The sequence below is a fragment of the Xyrauchen texanus genome, chromosome 5 (genome assembly GCF_025860055.1).
Source record: "Xyrauchen texanus isolate HMW12.3.18 chromosome 5, RBS_HiC_50CHRs, whole genome shotgun sequence".
Classification (NCBI taxonomy): domain Eukaryota; kingdom Metazoa; phylum Chordata; class Actinopteri; order Cypriniformes; family Catostomidae; genus Xyrauchen; species Xyrauchen texanus.
The window spans coordinates 50858166-50877333 of NC_068280.1; the positions used below are offsets into that span (position 1 = coordinate 50858166).

Genomic DNA, 19168 nt, shown 5'->3' on the forward strand with positions numbered 1-19168 from the left:
AGCCACCACCATTGTGTCCTTGAGCAAGGCACTTAACTCCAGGTTGCTCTGGGGGACTGTCCCTGTAATAAGGGCTCTGTAAGTCGCTTTGGATAAAAGCATCTGCCAAATGCATAAATGTAAATGTAAGTCTCCCTTTATTTCAAAATAAGATGTACTTTTACTCCCATAGAGAAAATTAAAGAAGTAACAATGTTATTATGATTTTCCTAAGTCTATCCCCTAACCTAAACCTAACCATAAAGTCTAACCCCTCATCTAATCCTAAACCTAAGACTAGAGGTTGACCGATATATCGGTTTTACTGATTAATCAGTGCTGATACTTGCTTTTATCCAACATTTTTTCCTCATCAATAAAACTCAGCTGCTATAAATACATATAAACTCTTCATCTGGTGAAGGCATACATATATATAATTTCAAAATAAGAGTCCCTTGTGTATTTTGGACTAATGCACCAAAATCGTAATTTTCTTGTTATTATTAAGATTTTGGTTGCACAATAAACTGCTTTTGTGATTTTATTCATTTTGGACTCTCAATGTCTGTGCCCTTCATAGTAAGGAAAGACTAATATATATATATATATATATATATATATATATATATATATATATATATAATTTGATAAAATGATTTAAAAAATATCGGCCTATTAATCGGTTATCTGCCTTTTCTGTAACCTTATTTTTCAGTATCTGCATTTAAAATTTCATTAAATGTATTCATTTGGCAGATGCTTTTATCCAAAGTGACTTTCAAAAGAGGAATAATGCATCATAAGCTTATTCATCTTCATCTTAAGGAGAAAAGTGCTGTCTTACAAAGTCAACTTCTACCTAAGACCATGATTTTAATAGCAAAATATGTGTTATGTACATCATGGTTCATAATGATACTGAGGAGCGTGTATTGCAGGTTTTTGACGTACATTATTCATTTGTATTGCATGAATAAATATGGAATGAGAAACCAGATTTGTTTGCAGACGTTTCTTTAGATTTCTCCATTGCTAATGCTAAGATGGAAGAAAAGGTTACAGTCAGGCACTTACAATGGAAGTGAATGGGGCCAATTTTTGAAGGGTTTAAATACAGAAATGTGAAACTTGTAATTTTTCGTTGTGGGGGTCGTTGTTCATGCCCAAATGGGTTTTCAAGCGGGGTATCACCAAACTAGATCACGCAGCCTTAAAGCCCAGGGCACCCCCAGGCAGTACGGGGACCCTGGGCACTGGCCCACTGGCCAGTCAGTAATCCGTCCCTGCACCCATTCACTTCCATTGTAAGTGCCTCACTGGATCCACATTTTAGCTTTTTTTAAAGAAAAGGTATGAGTCCAGATTTTTTGTTGTAATCAACATTATGCCACAAATGCTGTCGCCTGAGCTCAACGTTTATTTAACCCGTAATATTGCTTTAAGGTTAATTCTCTATCGATTTTGCTACCCTAAACATTAAACATAAATGATAGTGTCTTAAAAGCAAGTATTACATGAAAAATGCATGTTCTGGAGCTTCTATGACACATTCGCATGTGTCGAATCGTGTGCTCTTCAGGACGTGTACCCTTGTCCGTTGCATCACAATTGCAACACTCTATCAACACTACAGCACAGTTTGATCGCATTTAAACAAGATTGTAATTGTAGTTGGATATAGTATAATGCAAACGTTAAAATGTATCACCTTCAAGTCATGCACGTTAGTAAAAGTGTTGTGATGTGTGAGGAACGGGATGAAAAGTACGTGTTTATAAACTGACCCTCTTCCGTTTCTCTCGTGATCTGAGTGAAAGTGAATAACACTAGTTGTTGTTTTAGCGCCTCTAGTGTTCATTTCAGGAAAACAGGAAACAACGAGCCAACTTACAAAATGGCCGATAGTTTCTTTTTTCCCTATTTTTTTATTCCTCATCAATAAACTCTTCATCTGGTGAATGTATAGACTGTAATAAGCAAAATTTGATGAATACTTGCATATAGAGCATTGTAAGTTAGCCAAGTGGAGTGGTGGTGGCGTAGTGGGCTAAAGCACATAACCGGTAATCAGAAGGTCACTGGTTCGATCCCCACAGCCACCACCATTGTGTCCTTGAGCAAGGCACTTAACTCCAGGTTGCTCTGGGGGACTGTCCCTGTAATAAGGGCTCTGTAAGTCGCTTTGGATAAAAGCATCTGCCAAATGCATAAATGTAAATGTAAGTCTCCCTTTATTTCAAAATAAGATGTACTTTTACTCCCATAGAGAAAATTAAAGAAGTAACAATGTTATTATGATTTTCCTAAGTCTATCCCCTAACCTAAACCTAACCATAAAGTCTAACCCCTCATCTAATCCTAAACCTAAGACTAGAGGTTGACCGATATATCGGTTTTACTGATTAATCAGTGCTGATACTTGCTTTTATCCAACATTTTTTCCTCATCAATAAAACTCAGCTGCTATAAATACATATAAACTCTTCATCTGGTGAAGGCATACATATATATAATTTCAAAATAAGAGTCCCTTGTGTATTTCGGACTAATGCACCAAAATCGTAATTTTCTTGTTATTATTAAGATTTTGGTTGCACAATAAACTGCTTTTGTGATTTTATTCATTTTGGACTCTCAATGTCTGTGCCCTTCATAGTAAGGAAAGACTAATATATATATATATATAGAATTTGATAAAATGATTTAAAAAATATCGGCCTATTAATCGGTTATCTGCCTTTTCTGTAACCTTATTTTTCAGTATCTGCATTTAAAATTGTATTAAATGTATTCATTTGGCAGATGCTTTTATCCAAAGTGACTTTCAAAAGAGGAATAATGCATCATAAGCGATTCATCTTCATCTTAAGGAGAAAAGTGCTGTCTTACAAAGTCAACTTCTACCTAAGACCATGATTTTAATAGCAAAATATGTGTTATGTACATCATGGTTCATAATGATACGAGGAGCGTGTATTGCAGGTTTTTGACGTACATTATTCATTTGTATTGCATGAATAAATATGGAATGAGAAACCAGATTTGTTTGCAGACGTTTCTTTAGATTTCTCCATTGCTAATGCTAAGATGGAAGAAAAGGTTACAGTCAGGCACTTACAATGGAAGTGAATGGGGCCAATTTTTGAAGGGTTTAAATACAGAAATGTGAAACTTGTAATTTTTCGTTGTGGGGGGTCGTTGTTCATGCCCAAATGGGTTTTCAAGCAGGGGTATCACCAAACTAGATCACGCAGCCTTAAAGCCCAGGGCACCCCCAGGCAGTACGGGGACCCTGGGCACTGGCCCACTGGCCAGTCGGTAATCCGTCCCTGCACCCATTCACTTCCATTGTAAGTGCCTCACTGGATCCACATTTTAGCTTTTTTTAAAGAAAAGGTATGAGTCCAGATTTTTGTTGTAATCAACATTATGCCACAAATGCTGTCGCCTGAGCTCAACGTTTATTTAACCCGTAATATTGCTTTAAGGTTAATTCTCTATCGATTTTACTACCCTAAACATTAAACATAAATGATAGTGTCTTAAAAGCAAGTATTACATGAAAAATGCATGTTCTGGAGCTTCTATGACACATTCGCATGTGTCGAATCGTGTGCTCTTCAGGACATGTACCCTTGTCCGTTGCATCACAATTGCAACACTCTATCAACACTACAGCACAGTTTGATCGCATTCAAACAAGATTGTAATTGTAGTTGGATATAGTATAATGCAAACGTTAAAATGTATCACCTTCAAGTCATGCACGTTAGTAAAAGTGTTGTGATGTGTGAGGAACGGGATGAAAAGTACGTGTTTATAAACTGACCCTCTTCCGTTTCTCTCGTGATCTGAGTGAAAGTGAATAACACTAGTTGTTGTTTTAGCGCCTCTAGTGTTCATTTCAGGAAAACAGGAAACAACGAGCCAACTTACAAAATGGCACACAAGTCATATGGACTACTTTAATTATAGTTTAGGGTGCTTTTGCCATTTTTGAAGCTTGATAGCATCCGTTGCCATTCGATTTCGCTACATGAATAAAAAGCAACCTGGATATGTTGTTAAAATAAACCTTTTGTGTTCCAAGGCCTGAGGAATGGTGAATAAAATGCACCATATAGCCTTTCGTTTCTCAACATTACATCATTAAATGCACTGTAATTCATCTAGGTTTAATGATAATGATATCCCTTTGAACGTATAATCACATAGATATTACGCTGATGTTTTCAAGATTCACTGCACTTGAGACGTCACCTTTCAATGATAGCATAATTAATTCATCTAACATGAATTAGCATTTCTTTCCATCCTTTCAAGTAATATCTCTCCGAGCGTCTGTGTTCACCTTCTAACTGGCATGATGTCTGCCGAGCGTGCTCTGTTTGTGCAGGGTCTGTGTTGTATAATGAATGTAAATGTATGTCGCTCAATACGCCAGTGCTGGACAAATAGGCTGAGTGCATACGTGGCACTGATCAAAGCCTTTCTCAGGGGCTCCTGACATTTAGGGGCCAAGATTTTCATTAATCATGGTGATTAGAAGAGCGACAGAGAGAAAGATAGAAGTGAAGAGTGAGGCAAAGAGAAAGGAAAAGACAGATTGGATCAACACTATGCCCTACACACAGGTGAATGTGATATTAAACATGGGCTGTGTATGCAAAGTAAAGGGTCATTCAGACCTAATTTGATCTAGGAATTTATTCTGTGAATTATTGTTTATGTTTGTTTTCTTACCAAATAAAAACTGTATCCACCCAGTTTTTTGATGTGCATTTTGGAATTCTTATTTGAATCTTGGTGTTTCCATCCAGTGTTTTTATTCAATATCCCAATAACCCACATGATGCATGTACCATATACAGGTAGACCGATAGGCTTTTCGAAAATCGAAATCGGTTTTACCGATATATCTGTTTTATCGATTAAATCGGTTTTAACGGTATATCTGTTTTATCGATTCAATCGGTTTTAACGGTATATCTGTTTTATCGATAAATCGGTTTTAACGGTATATCTGTTTTATCGATAACTCGGTTTTACCGATAAATCTGTTTTATCGATAAATCTGTTTTATCTTTAAATCGGTTTTTACCGGTATATCTATTTTATCGATAAATTGGTTTTACCGATATATCTGTTTTAGCGATTAAATCGGTTTTACCGGTATATCTGTTTTATCGATAAATCGGTTTTACCGATATATCTGTTTTATCGATAAAACGGAATTACCGATATATCTGTTTTATCGATAAATCGGTTTTACCGATATATCTATTTTATCGATTAATCGGTTTTACCGATATATCTGTTTTATCGATAAATCTGTTTTACCGATATATCTGTTTTACCGATATATCTGTTTTATCGATAAATCGGTTTTACCGGTATATCTGTTTTATCGATAAATCGGTTTTACCGGTATATCTGTTTTATCAATAAATCGGTTTTACCGATATATCTGTTTTATCGATAAATCTGTTTTACCGATATATCTGTTTTATCGATAAATCGGTTTTAACGGTATATCTGTTTTATCGATTAATCGGTTTTAACGGTATATCTGTTTTATCGATAAATCGGTTTTACCGGTATATCTGTTTTATCAATAAATCGGTTTTACCGATATATCTGTTTTATCGATAAATCGGTTTTACCGATATATCTGTTTTATCGATTAATCGGTTTTAATGGTATATCTGTTTTATCGATAAATCGGTTTTACCGGTATATCTGTTTTATCGATAAATCGGTTTTACCGGTATATCTGTTTTATCGATAAATCGGTTTTACCGATTAATCGGTGCCAATAGTTGCTTTTTGGCAAAAATCTATGCGGATAGCTGCTGATCTTTTATTTATTTTTACTGTATTCCTCCGTGTTACACTGTGGCCAGAGCTGGAGGATTGCACAGTTCTTATTACAGCGTTAAATGTGAAATAAAAACAATCACCAACACCAATTTGCTGTATCTAAATCGTTCATCATTGACTATACTCATCCATATATTTATCCTCATATAATCAAGTGTTCTAATGTGTTCTAAGATAATGTATACATGTGTATATATGTATATATATATGTATGTATGTGTGTGTGTGTGTGTGTGTGTATATGTAAATAATAACTAATACATTCTTTAAAAAAGCGGTTCACTTTTAAACATGCTTACAGTATTATTTGTTTCTCATGTATGTCAAATGAACTTGTAAATTGCAAAATAAAATAAAAAAATAATAAAAATATTGTCCAGCAAGAAATCTGTCTGGCTGGTCATTTTTTTCATCTACCAGACATCTTGGCTGGGTGGCTAAAAGGTTCATTTCGCACCCTGAGCAAGTTCATATTAAATATCTGTCTAATCATGATACTAATGTAAAGTTTGTGTAACGCTATGTAAGGCGTCCCTGATGACCTTTGTGTTGTCAGGCACCGATATGCCCCTTGAACTCTCACAACACAAACAAAAACCCCACTGAGATCTGAAATGAGCTCATGAGAAGAGCAACAATCAAACATGTGTGATTAATCAACTGGATGATTTATCTGAGGACAAAGCCTTATTATACTTCTGTGTGTGTGTGTGTGTGTGTGTGTGTGTGTGTGTGTGTGTGTGTGTGTGTGTGTGTGTGTGTGTGTGTGTGTGTGTGTGTGTGTGAGCGTGTATTTATCACTTTGTGGGTACCAAATGTCCCCATAAGGATAGTAAAACCCGACATTTTTGACCTTGTGGGGACATTTTGTCGGTCCCCATGAGGAAAACAGCTTATAAATCATACTAAATTTTGTTTTTTGAAAATGTAAAAATGCAGAAAGTTTTCTGTGAGGGTTAGGTTTAGGGGTAGGTTTAGGGGATAGAATATAAAGTTTGTACAGTATAAAAACCATTATGTCTATGTCCCCATAAAACATGGAAACCAAACATGTGTGTGTGTGTGTGTGTGTGTGTGTGTGTGTGTGTGTGTGTGTGTGTGTGTGTGTGTGTGTGTGTGTGTGAGCGTGTATTTATCACTTTGTGGGTACCAAATGTCCCCATAAGGATAGTAAAACCCGACATTTTTGACCTTGTGGGGACATTTTGTCGGTCCCCATGAGGAAAACAGCTTATAAATCATACAAAATTTTGTTTTTTGAAAATGTAAAAATGCAGAAAGTTTTCTGTGAGGGTTAGGTTTAGGGGTAGGGTTAGGTTTAGGGGATAGAATATAAAGTTTGTACAGTATAAAAACCATTATGTCTATGTCCCCATAAAACATGGAAACCAAACATGTGTGTGTGTATGTGTGTGTGTGTGTGTGTGTGTGTGTGTGTGTGTGTGTGTGTGTGTGTGTGTGTGTGTGTGTGTGTGTGTGTGTGTGTGTGGTGTGTGTGTTTCCAGCTGTATTTCCCAATATATACGGAGAGACAGGATAAATGTTTTTTTGTGAGACTAACATTGGGCTTGGGTCTTTGTTTCTGGCCAGAGTTTGGAAATGTAATCTCATGATTCTGGAATCGTATGATGCATGTAATTCAGAATGTTCTCACACACCCATGAATGTACAGCAGGGCGAAGAAACACTGTAAAACCATACAATTATGCACGTAATACAGGGGTTTATGGTAAATTTGTAGGGTAATTTCAACTGCAAGTACCAACCCGGTCTCACGACAATGTGTACAAATAGTACTACACGCCGAAATTGAAAAGAAATAACAAAGTGCAAGTTGGCTACAACTTTTACTCCCATAGAGAAACAAACCAACGAAAAATTTTATTACTAGGGATACTTGGATCGGTATCGGCTCCGATAATTAAGCTTCTAGGCGGATCGGGTATCGGTCTGACGAGTACGATCCAAATCCGATACTGTGTGTTAGTCATGTTCGTTTACTGTCAAGCTCCAAAAATGACGACATATTAAAATTAATATTCAACTATAATAATATTAATAACAATTTAATATTATTATTATTGTCATCATTAGTATTTGTTTACAATTTATAACAATATTTAAGTTGAATGTGTTCTAAAAATGAAATGAAAAGTGGATTGATGACTAAATCTAAAGTCCAGATGTAAGTTGAAATATTAAAAATAAATAAATAAAACACTGGTTTCCTTTCTACTGAAGACTTAAAGACTGGAATTACTGTTAATGTTGCTGCTACGTTATCCAGTATAATAGTTTATAATAAAGGGTTATTATGTTAATTATGTTATACATTTATATTGAAATAATGTGTAGTTAGAGGTTTGTGTTTCTTTACATATTTAAGAGTACTCTCAAATAGTTCCACACAATAATGTAAAGATATTCTAAACTGATTATGCAAAAAAAGGCCAATACTGAGATTTCCGATATCGGAATCGAATCGGAAGAGAAAAAGTGGTATCGGTGCAGCCCTAGTATAACAATCTTTGCTATGTTTATCCCCCAAACCTAAACATAACCATGATTTTATTCGGAAAAAAAACTTCTGTGTACCATAGAAGAAAAAGTGTTGTAGAGGTAGACCGATATATCGGTTTTACAGATTAATCAGTGTCGTTAGTCGTATTTCGGAACAATCAGAAAAATCTATGCCAATATTAATGGTAGACGATATATCAGTTTTACCAATTAATCGGTGCCGTTAATTGCATTTTGGAACTATCGGTTTTCTGCCAAATTCAATGCCGATAGTTTCCGATTTTTGTGTTCCCAAATCTTTCATCATTGACAATATTTATCAATATTTGTATCCTCTCTTCAGCATATTTTGTATTTTGATACCATCAGCACATATATTGTGTTTCCAAATTCATATATTTTTATTATTTCTCAATGAACCAGTATACTGTATACAAAACACTTCACTTGGTGAATATTAGAGCATTTTAACAGATCCAAGTTCCCGTAATTTCAAAATAAGAGTCCCCATGTAATATTTAACTATTAACAAGCCCATGGCTTGTTAATAGTTAAACATCCCGCACTATGCACCATATCTTAATTTTGCCGTTTATTGGGATTTTGGTTGAACAATAAACAACATCTGGGATTTTATTTATTTTGGACTCTTGTAGCCTCTGTGTCTGTGCCCGTCATATTAAGGAAAGAATAAGAAAATCTGAATAAATCGATTAATAGGTTATTGACCTTAGTTATCGGTATCTGCGAAATTCACTATAGGTCGACCTCTAAAGCGTTTTACAGGTTATTGACATACATCAGTCATTTGTATTTCATAAATAAATATGGAATGAGTAACCAAAGTTTTGGATAGGAGGCTAGTGTAACAGTAGCCAGCTGGTACGTGTTGCGCAGTGTGTGTAATCCTTACTCCCCTGGCTTCAAGACGTGCACTAGCGACTGACTTTAGAGGCTGTAGCCTTTAGCCTCCTCGATAGCATGCCTGTCCCCCATGCTGGTGACGTTGGTTCAAATCCCGCACGGGTCCAGCAGGACTGGTTACAGTGGTGCCATGACCCAGATGGGAGTGAGGTTTGGGGTGAGGGGTGTAACGGGAGCCAGCTGGTGCATGATATCTGTGTGGTTTGTGCGGCAAGTGGCACACTAGCGGCTGACGCTACATACTGTAGCCGTTAGCCTTCTCGTTAGCATGTCTGCCTCTCATGTCTGAGACCCCGGTTCGAATCCCATTTGGAGCAGGTCGAGCAAGAACGGTTACCAATGTTACACTAGCTAACATGTGATGCCTGTATTGTATCAATTTGAAATTCTGTTTGCCGACTGGTCAGTCTCTATGGGAATAAAAGTCGTATCTAATGTCACGATTTCATTATCATGAAACTTTGTTGGTTTGGCTCTTTCGAGAATAATGATCTTGATCTACATTTATAGGATCTTCAGATCCGTGTTTTGGTAGCACCAGTAGTTTCTTTTCTAAAAATCTAGAAGATTAAAAGTTCATTGAAGAACTTAAGTAGGATCTACTTCTTTGATTGAGGCTGTTAAGACCTTTTTGAATCTACATGAAACTTTTATTGTGTTTTTGAAGTGTATGTAAGTACCCTATATTTAAATGACAATTTTCTCTTTGAATCAAATTAATAATAATATTTTTAGAATAACCCTAAACCTACAAGAAAACTTTAGAATTAAAAAAAGGGAGGGGGATTTCTAATAATGTAATGTTTTAGCGACCAGATTTAGCAAACTTCTGGGGAGATTTTCTTTTAGACACTTTGTTCCCAAAATATAGTTTTTATTCAATATAAAGATTTTTATATAAGTTTGATGATGTTCATATAGGCTAATAGCGAGATCTGGCAACAGAACGCAACAATACCTGGCCACTTTTTCAGCCGTCTACGTGTTTTTCCTGTTCAACCCTTCCGAAGGGATATCTTAAAATTCTTCATAAATGAGTTCAAACTATCAAACCAACCAGCTCCGAGGTGAATCACAACATTGTAAACTTTTATTTGAAGCAAAGAATTATTTGAAAAATGACAAAGGCACAAGACTGTGTACTTGACATCTTTAATGACGGAATGAACTACAGTCCGATGAAACATTGCGAAAGATGTAATCGAATTAAAAAAGGATGGAAAAATATAATACTATTGATTTAAAGTTGTTGATTCTAAGTTTTGGATCATTATTTTTAATAATAATGCAAAATATTCCAATATATACAAAGATATAATTAGTTGGAGAGTGTAGGGATAGACTTGTGTGTATTATGGGAGTGGGCGGTCGCTACAGAGCTCTTTTGGCGCACTTTGTTTGCCACAATTCTCTGATTCGTGGCTGGTTTCTCTTCAGGATCATGGGTAGTGGATTTCTTCACCAGTAATATCGCTATCAAAAACATTGAAATTGTGCAAACTGCTTTTTCTGCAGAAGCATATATCATTGATAAACCTCAGCGCTCATGGTAGATACATCTTTAAAGATTTATATGTTATTGTTATTGTCTATTTGCTTATGGAGAAAACGAATGGGATTTTTCTTTTGGAACCAGACTGTTGTGCTCTATAACCACAGTCTCTGAATGAACAAGTGCCTTTAAGCAAAATTAATGATTATTTACAAAAGGAAAACCTGTTGAATATTAATCCAACACGAAACATCTTTGACCAGTTTGAAAATGCATTGCTAAAGTAGTCCAAAACAAGCTATGCTCTTCTATTACACATCAACACAAGGAACAGCGATATCAGCAGCAGATACAGTCCAGCTGTACGGATACACATGCCACTTGCTATGAAACCAATGGTACACTTTGGGAGTTGAGTCCTGTGAGAATGCCTGCAATGGGACAATCAAAAGACAACACGCTCACAGGTGAGACACCAGGGACGAGAAAATAATCTTATTTTAGAACTGCAGAAAAACACGGTTGAATAGGCTACATAGAGTAAAGTTGAGTTTAATGCATTGATGCACTTTTGTAACTCCATGTTTAGACATGAGGTTCATGGATGTCAATTGTCCGTGGAACACAAAAGGACACATTTAAAAGAATGTTCGCGCTACTCTTTTCCATACAATGAAAACGGATGGGGACCTGGGACTGTTAAGCTCCATAAAGGGCATAAAAGCATCATAAAAGTTTGTGTTCTGAAACCAAATTTAGGTATGGTCGCCATTCACCTCCATTATATAGGAAAGACAGGCTTAGGCATTCTGCTAATCGCCTCCTTTTGTGTTCCACGTAGGCGAGAAAGACAAATGGGTTTGGAACAACATGAGCGTGAGTAAATAATGACCGAATTTTAATTTTGGGGTGAACTATTCCTTTAAAATGTGCAATATGCAGACCTGTAAACTCCTGTGAACCGCTCTCAAAAACATCCAACACAAGAATTGACAAATGCTATAATCAGAAACACGGTATAGTCACTAGTTAGCCGGCAAAAATCGAACTTTAAGACAAATCTAACTGCTCTTTTCATCACATTTTGTATTGTGGGACCAAAAACACATGATTACTGTATTATCTTTTCCTGCATTATGCCGCTACCATGGTAATCTGCTTTTGACTGGATAAAACCTTCAAATGTGATTACTTCACAACAGATAATAAAGGAAAACCCCTATCTGTGCCGCAGCATGCAGTATATATTAAAGCCACTCTATAGCCTTAAGGACTTCATAAATCCAATCCTAAACAGGGACTCTTCCAACTGCGTGAGAAGGCCACCTACTGGGGTTGTTTATATTGCATGTCTGAGATTTTAATTGGAGTCAGTCCTGTGAAAAGAGGCTGTAAACCTTTTTCAAATGTGGCTAAAACTCACTGGACACATTTATGAGTGGAGATCGAGAGTTTACCGAGCATGTTCAAAGAATAATCCACAGGTATATTAGACTTTTAACTCACACGGGCCTCGTTTTATATGTGATTGAGAATGCAAATAATGCAATGCTGTAGTTTTGCATTTTCTAAGATTAAAACTAAATAATAAACGTAGCAGTGGAGAACATAAATTGCATTGTTAACTATAAAGTTGGCTAGTGGTATGATTACCGAGGTAAACTAAGAGTTACTGTAAAATATTCTCTTAATATTTCTGTTTTGTGGGGTTTTGGTGAATTTAGGAAGAAAACCTTCTTAATCTTGTACACTTCAAAATATTTTAAGATTTACTCATTTCAATTTCATAACAAAATTCCAAATAATTTAATCGAGTAATTCAAATAATAATGATAATAATATTAACAAATAAATATTTACATTTTTAGTTATTGAATTTGTTAAAAATGACACAATACAATTTTATGGGATTTTCCAATGAAATTAAAATGTTTTGCAGTTGATCTTTATGTCTTGGTGGTTTCAGCTAATTTAAGCAATAGAGATCTACATTTACCGCACTTTTTTTTTTTTCTTTCATGTTATATGACCATTTAAATTATTATCATTATTATTATTTTGAATTCTACAAGTAAAACTTGGATATGCGCCTTGGCTTTTCATAAATGCATACAAGTGAGCGCCTATATTACTTGAGATATTAACACTATCTTTAATAATAAGTTCAAATGTATATAATTGGAGATAAACACACTGACGATGTCAATCTAAATAGTGGTAGAAAATTGTTCAAATCTCTCCAGATTGCAAGTCACCCACTTTCTTCATGATTTTTTGAGATCTCTCATTTATAGCATGCAATGCATGTTTCCATCATTATTAATCAACACCAGCAGATATGTTCCTACATTGGTTTCATTGGTTTTAGCAGTTGATTTGGACATATAGCTTTCAGCATGCTCAAAAAGGACTCAAAACAGCCAAACTCACACAAATGAAGACCGTTGTCACCCACAAATAAAACCTTCTGTTGTTTTTAATGGCTAAAATGTATGTGTATCCATCATGATTGAAAAACAGAAGGAAATTGAAGTTTTCAAAGCTCTCAAAATTGCAAAAAAAAAATACAATAAAAAAGATATTTTGAGCTACATGTAAAAATATACTAATTTATAAAATTATTGAGCAACACCACAGCACATAATGCATGATTTAATGATGCTCATTTAGATTTACATTGATGTCACTGGATTCTGCTGTTGATATGGCCATATAACTGAGACTTTCTTAAGTTCTCCAACTTTCAGCATGCTCAAAAAACACTCAAAACAGCCAAACACTCACAAATGAGCATTAAAATCACCCTAAAAATGATCTGCTGTTGTTGTTCATGGTTTAAGTGAGTGTAGTAAGGTATAACCGCCATAAGAATGCCAAGTACATCTATCAAGAGTGAAGAACAGATGGAAGGGAAAGTTTCTAAAGCTCTCAAAAATGCAAGTCACCCACATTTCTTTCTGAATTCTGGAGCTGCATGCATGTATTAGCCTTTAGCCTATGCAACATGTATATCATCTCCAAATCTGCATGAACAACACCATGCAGATGCCTGAATGATCATTAAGACTTTAAAACCCCAAACTTTCTCTATGTGTACGGGCTGTTCTCCACCCAAATGCGAGCACACATTCCTCATTAACCCAGAGGTTGTGATGTGGACATGATCTTGTCATGCTCTCCTCACCTGATATCTCCTGGTGTGGTACATTATGAACACTAAAGCCTTTGGCTGTGTAAGCCTGGCGCATGTCGCTGCAGCTGCGCGATTTTACATCCCCAGCACATGTCAGCGATAATAGAAGCGATAAAGAACAAATGAAACCCACGACAGGTGTCTTCCACATCGCAAATCCTCCTGTGCGCAAAATCCAGCCGACGCGTAAAAGCGCAAAGCGCGCGGGATCCGTGGAGAGAGAGAGAGACACGCGCTCAGCGCACCAGGTTGGGAAATGTTTTAATCATTCAATCGTTCCTAAATCACGCCTTCTTTCGGTTCCACCACATAGCAGAAGTCTCCAATGGATCCTCTTAGAATAAACGCGCTTCTTGGAATAAAAGCGAAACCTCCAGATTCCAGATATCGGAAAGAGAGTCGGAGCGGCGCGCTGAAAGTCTCTCAATCTCTCTCTCTCTCTCTCTCTCTCACTCACACAAACACACACGCACACACACACACACACACACACACACACACACACACACACACACACACACACACACACACACACACACACACACACACAAATAAACCCAGTGGCGCCGCGTTGAGGAAAACCCGGACTGGATTCTCGAGCACTGATTGAGTTTTGCCTGAGGAAATGCCTGATGAATCATACCATAAAGCCCTGTTTTGCCACACGTTTTAATACAACGACTTCACTTGAGAAAATAAAGATTTCAGGGTCTAATTTCAATTTCAAAATTAAACAAAATAAAATAACAATAGTGTAAATTCACAAAATAAGGAGTATTAACAAATAAACAGTGCAAAAGGTGTCAAATAATAAACAAAAAATACAAAACAAAGTAAAATAACAATAATGCAAACTGAGTAAACAAGTACTATTAACAAGTACAATAGTGTAGGTAAAAAATTTTAAATAAAATGCGTAATAAAATAAATATATATTATAACAATAATGCAAATGGTGTAAAAAGAATAAACAAATAAAAGAAAAATAAATAAAGATAATTAAAAAAAAAAAAAGACTAAAAAAGAAAAACTCAAGTAAAAATAACGGAGCATGTAGACTTAACGCATAGTATGATCAAATAAAACCAAGTAAAATTAATAATGCAAACTGAGTAAACAAGTAAATATGGTAAAATTAAATACAAAATAAACTAAAAATAACAATGTGAATGGACTAAAAGTAATAATAAAACAAAACATAAGAGAGAAAACTTACAAACAAAACAAAAAAATAACGGAGCATAAAGACGAAACATGTAAAATGATCAAATAAATCCATGTTAAATTAAACAGTTAAATAAAATGCAAAATAAAGAACAAATAATGAAAACTGGGTAAACAAGTAAATAGTGTAAAACAAACAAAACAAATTAAAATAAAGCACAAAATAAAATAATTATGCAAATGGCTTTAAATGTATCATAAAATAAAATAAATAAAAATAACTGAGCATATATATATATATATATATACACGTAGTATGATGAATGAAACAATATTAAATAAAATAATTATATAAATGGATTACAAGTGTTAATAAAACAAACAAAATGGCGTAAAATTAAGGAAATAAAAAAACTATTAAACAACAATGCTCAGATAATTAATTAAAATGAGAAAAATGCATTAAAAGACTTGAATGCCTTTTAAATTAGGAATTCCAGTCTTTTAATGACAAAATAAATGAATAAAAACTCTCCACAATAACATCATGGTGTTCACAAACTTCGTTTGTGAGGTGGTTTTATTTTTAATGTTGTGCAGCTTAATATGATAATGTTGCAGAATATTACACATAATAAATTAGATATTATAAACAGGACATCCTGTCTCTCATACACATAGATCAACCACACAACCCAGTGGCCAAACACTGGAAAAAACATGGACTGGATTCACCAGCTTTGATGCAGTTTGCTTCAGGAGCTGCTCTCAAACCAGATGCTGGACCTCTCTGCATCATGTTCCTCTCATTTCAATGCAAAGAGCCATTTAATCATCTTTTTTGAGAAATTACGATTTAAATTTAGAGTCATTTATTAGCATAACCAAAAAAATGTGTAGTCCAAAAACCCAAGAGAATTGGAATATTCAAGCAATGAGTTTCCTCTGGATTTTCCTGTACGTTTTTATACGTTTAATGAGTAAAATAAGATCTCTGGTAAACATTACTTGACCTCAGACGTTTTGTTCTAGAACACGTGAATGTTAAAGCCACTGTGTTTTTAAAAATACATGTCGCTAACAAGTTGCTAGATAAGAACTACATCAGTTTTCTGTTTGGTTAGGCATGTATACTCACATGCTTGTGGTAGTTGTAGTCCTAATCTAGCAACTCATTTGCAACGCACAGCGCTTCAAAACTCACACTAGAAATAAATATAGTGCAAATGGATAAAACATCTAGTAAACATACAACACAGACTAAAAAAATAGACTAAACAAGTAGTATTAACAAATAAAAGAAAACAATAAAGTAAAATAAAATGAACCAATTTAATTAACAAATTAACCAACAAAACAACCTACCTCTAATTTAAAGTGATTTCACAGCAGATAAGGAAAGAAGAAAGAAAGAAAATGTTCATACATATATGCATAACATCAATATCAAAGTCTTTCCTCAGTTGAATCTCTAGCTGGTGTGGTTGTGACTGTGCCAGCCTAAGGCAGACTCTCCTCTATGAGTCACTACACAGTCAACTATTGAATCTAGCGTAATAACCAGCAGTCCTCTGACTTTCCCAGGTCACTTTATTATAACTTGTTAAACTGCTGAGGGCATTAGAAGTTCACCTTTTGCATGTACAGATACGTCAATATTTTTTATGACTGTGTTTTAAATAGACGTCCCTGGCATATTAGGCTATGCTATTTTCTTGCATTTTGTGTTACAGTAAATGTCATACACTCATAATTGCAATATGCACGCTTTGTAATAAACCCAGCATGTATCTTGGCTTTATGAATCAAATGCATAAAGCTTTGTGTTTACGCACACTTGATATTAACTGTGTTGTTTTTGGCATCGTTCGGAGTAAATTCTAGACTCTGTTGTGTGTGAAAATCCCAGGAGGTCAGCGGTTACAGATATACTCTAACCAGCCCGTCTGGCACCAACAATCATGCCTCGGTCGAAATCACTGAGATCACATTTTTTTCCGCATTCTGATGGTTGATGTGAACATTAACTGAAGCTCCTGACCCGTATCTGGATGATTTTATCACTGCACTACTGCCACACGATTGGCTGATTAGATGATCGCATGGATGACTGTTGGTGCCAGACGGGCTGGTTTGAGTATTTCTGGGATTTTCACACTCAACAGTCTCTAGAATTTACTCAGAATGGTGCCAAAAACAAAAAAACATCCAGTGAGCGGCAGTTCTTTTGATGGAAATGTCTTGTTGATGAGAGAGGTCAACAGAGATTGGCCAGACTGGTTTGAACCGACAAAGTCTACGGTAACTCAGATAACGCAACATGAGGGGGACCTACACAATATTAGGCAGGTGGTTTTAATGTTGTGGCTGATCGGTGTGTACTAGCATGCATTATTTCATGCTATGTGCTCTGTTGTATACTGCACTTTTTGTTAACTGCAGTAGGTCATCCGGGTATTGCATGCATACCGAAAAGTTGCACACTATACACAGTGTGCATACTATTTTCTGCAAATATTGTGGCAGTATGCAATTTCGAACATAGATACACACTCCATCAAATTCTAATCTACATTGAAATATAAAAATAAAGAAATATTCAACAATGAAATAAATATGCATATCACTTAATTGCAATTAAACTTCATGAATGTGTGTGGTTTATGCATCATCCATGTGATAATGCATTATATACTTGAGCAACAGCAAGAGTTTGAAACCCATAAGCCAGGAGCAGCGCTCAGCATCCTGAAGATGGATTACACTGTGGTTTTCACCACATGGAAGGTCAGTGTGTGTGTGTGTGTGTGACAGGAAGCAGTGTGCTGTTCTGCCTGTTGTCTCAGCAACACGTGTCTCCTCTGGGGTTGCTCGCAATGGCTCTGAAATCGCAGACACATCAGAGGATGAGAATAAAAGCACTCGGGTCATCTCCTGAACAAATACTGTGATTCTCACTTATTTATTCTCTCACTCTCATTTTTTTATTTTTTTTTTAATTTACGGGAATTTTACCTTGTAGCACAGCAGAGCATAGAGAATGTGTCTGGAAAATTGCGCAGGCCAGATTTGAACCTGCATCCAAGAGAGAGCAGCACAGCTCAACATGACACAACTCAGTTTGCTAACCACTGCACCACAGCACAGACAGATGCAACTTATTTAAAGGGCTTATTTCAAGAGGAATCCAATCCAAGAGTTCATTGCTCTACAAATACAAAATGTACCTTTGAGAACTCAAAGCGTCCTTTGTGTAGCACCTACAGCTCTGCAGATCCATCTGAAGAATCCCAACGTATTTTAAACAAGATCCGATATAATTTAATTTTGAGTAGCACATTTGAGAATCTGTCACAATATATTACAGCTTTACAAAGAGGCTTCTATTGAAAGATGGGGCAGATAAAAACTGTAATGAATCCGACAGCAAACCCGTAGCCCGGCAGTAAGCACTGTTACTCATTATACATTATAGAGAGTGGGTTCAATATATTTGTGAGAAAATGTTTTTTTAGTTTTTAATGGAGAAAAAAGTTAACATTACATGTGGACCTAAGGGAAGAAATAAAAAGTGTAAAAAACTTTATTGAATGCTTTAATTTTACGTAATCACGCTTAACACATTTACCGTTAATAAAGTACAAACCGGCATAAAAACACTGGTCTGAGTATGGCAGAACCTTCGCGATGTGTCGATTACACTGACGCACACACCACAACACACACAACAGCCATGTCAGAGATCAAATAATGGAGAAAGGACCTCTTAAAACTATTTGTCGTCCAAAACAAGCCCAGATGGGACTTGTGATAGAAATCAAGTATTTTCAGCCTATGTAAGGCACATTTTAATTACCAAAGAAGCACGTCAACTCTTAACTATCACAAAAATGCAGAATGAGACATTGTTTGCAAGTGCTTTTCATGTGGAGTTTAAAGCGCCGCTTGATGCTGGCGTTGACGCCCTGATGTGAATCATGAACGCAGCTTCATCATTGCTGTAGCAAAGTGGA

The 19168-nt window shown here is 35.7% G+C and overlaps 1 protein-coding gene across 2 annotated transcripts in view; it reads right to left on the reverse strand.

Annotated features, from left to right (window-relative positions):
* The window catches only part of gpc6a (glypican 6a), a 253197-nt gene extending 238775 nt beyond the window's left edge, over positions 1 to 14422 (reverse strand). For both annotated transcript variants that reach the window (XM_052127091.1, XM_052127090.1), the window contains exon 1: positions 13983 to 14422. In XM_052127091.1, the coding sequence (XP_051983051.1) occupies positions 13983 to 14142 (160 nt within the window). In that variant the 5' untranslated portion in view covers positions 14143 to 14422. The remainder of the gene's footprint in view (positions 1 to 13982) is intronic.
* Positions 14423 to 19168: the final 4746 nt, after the last annotated feature.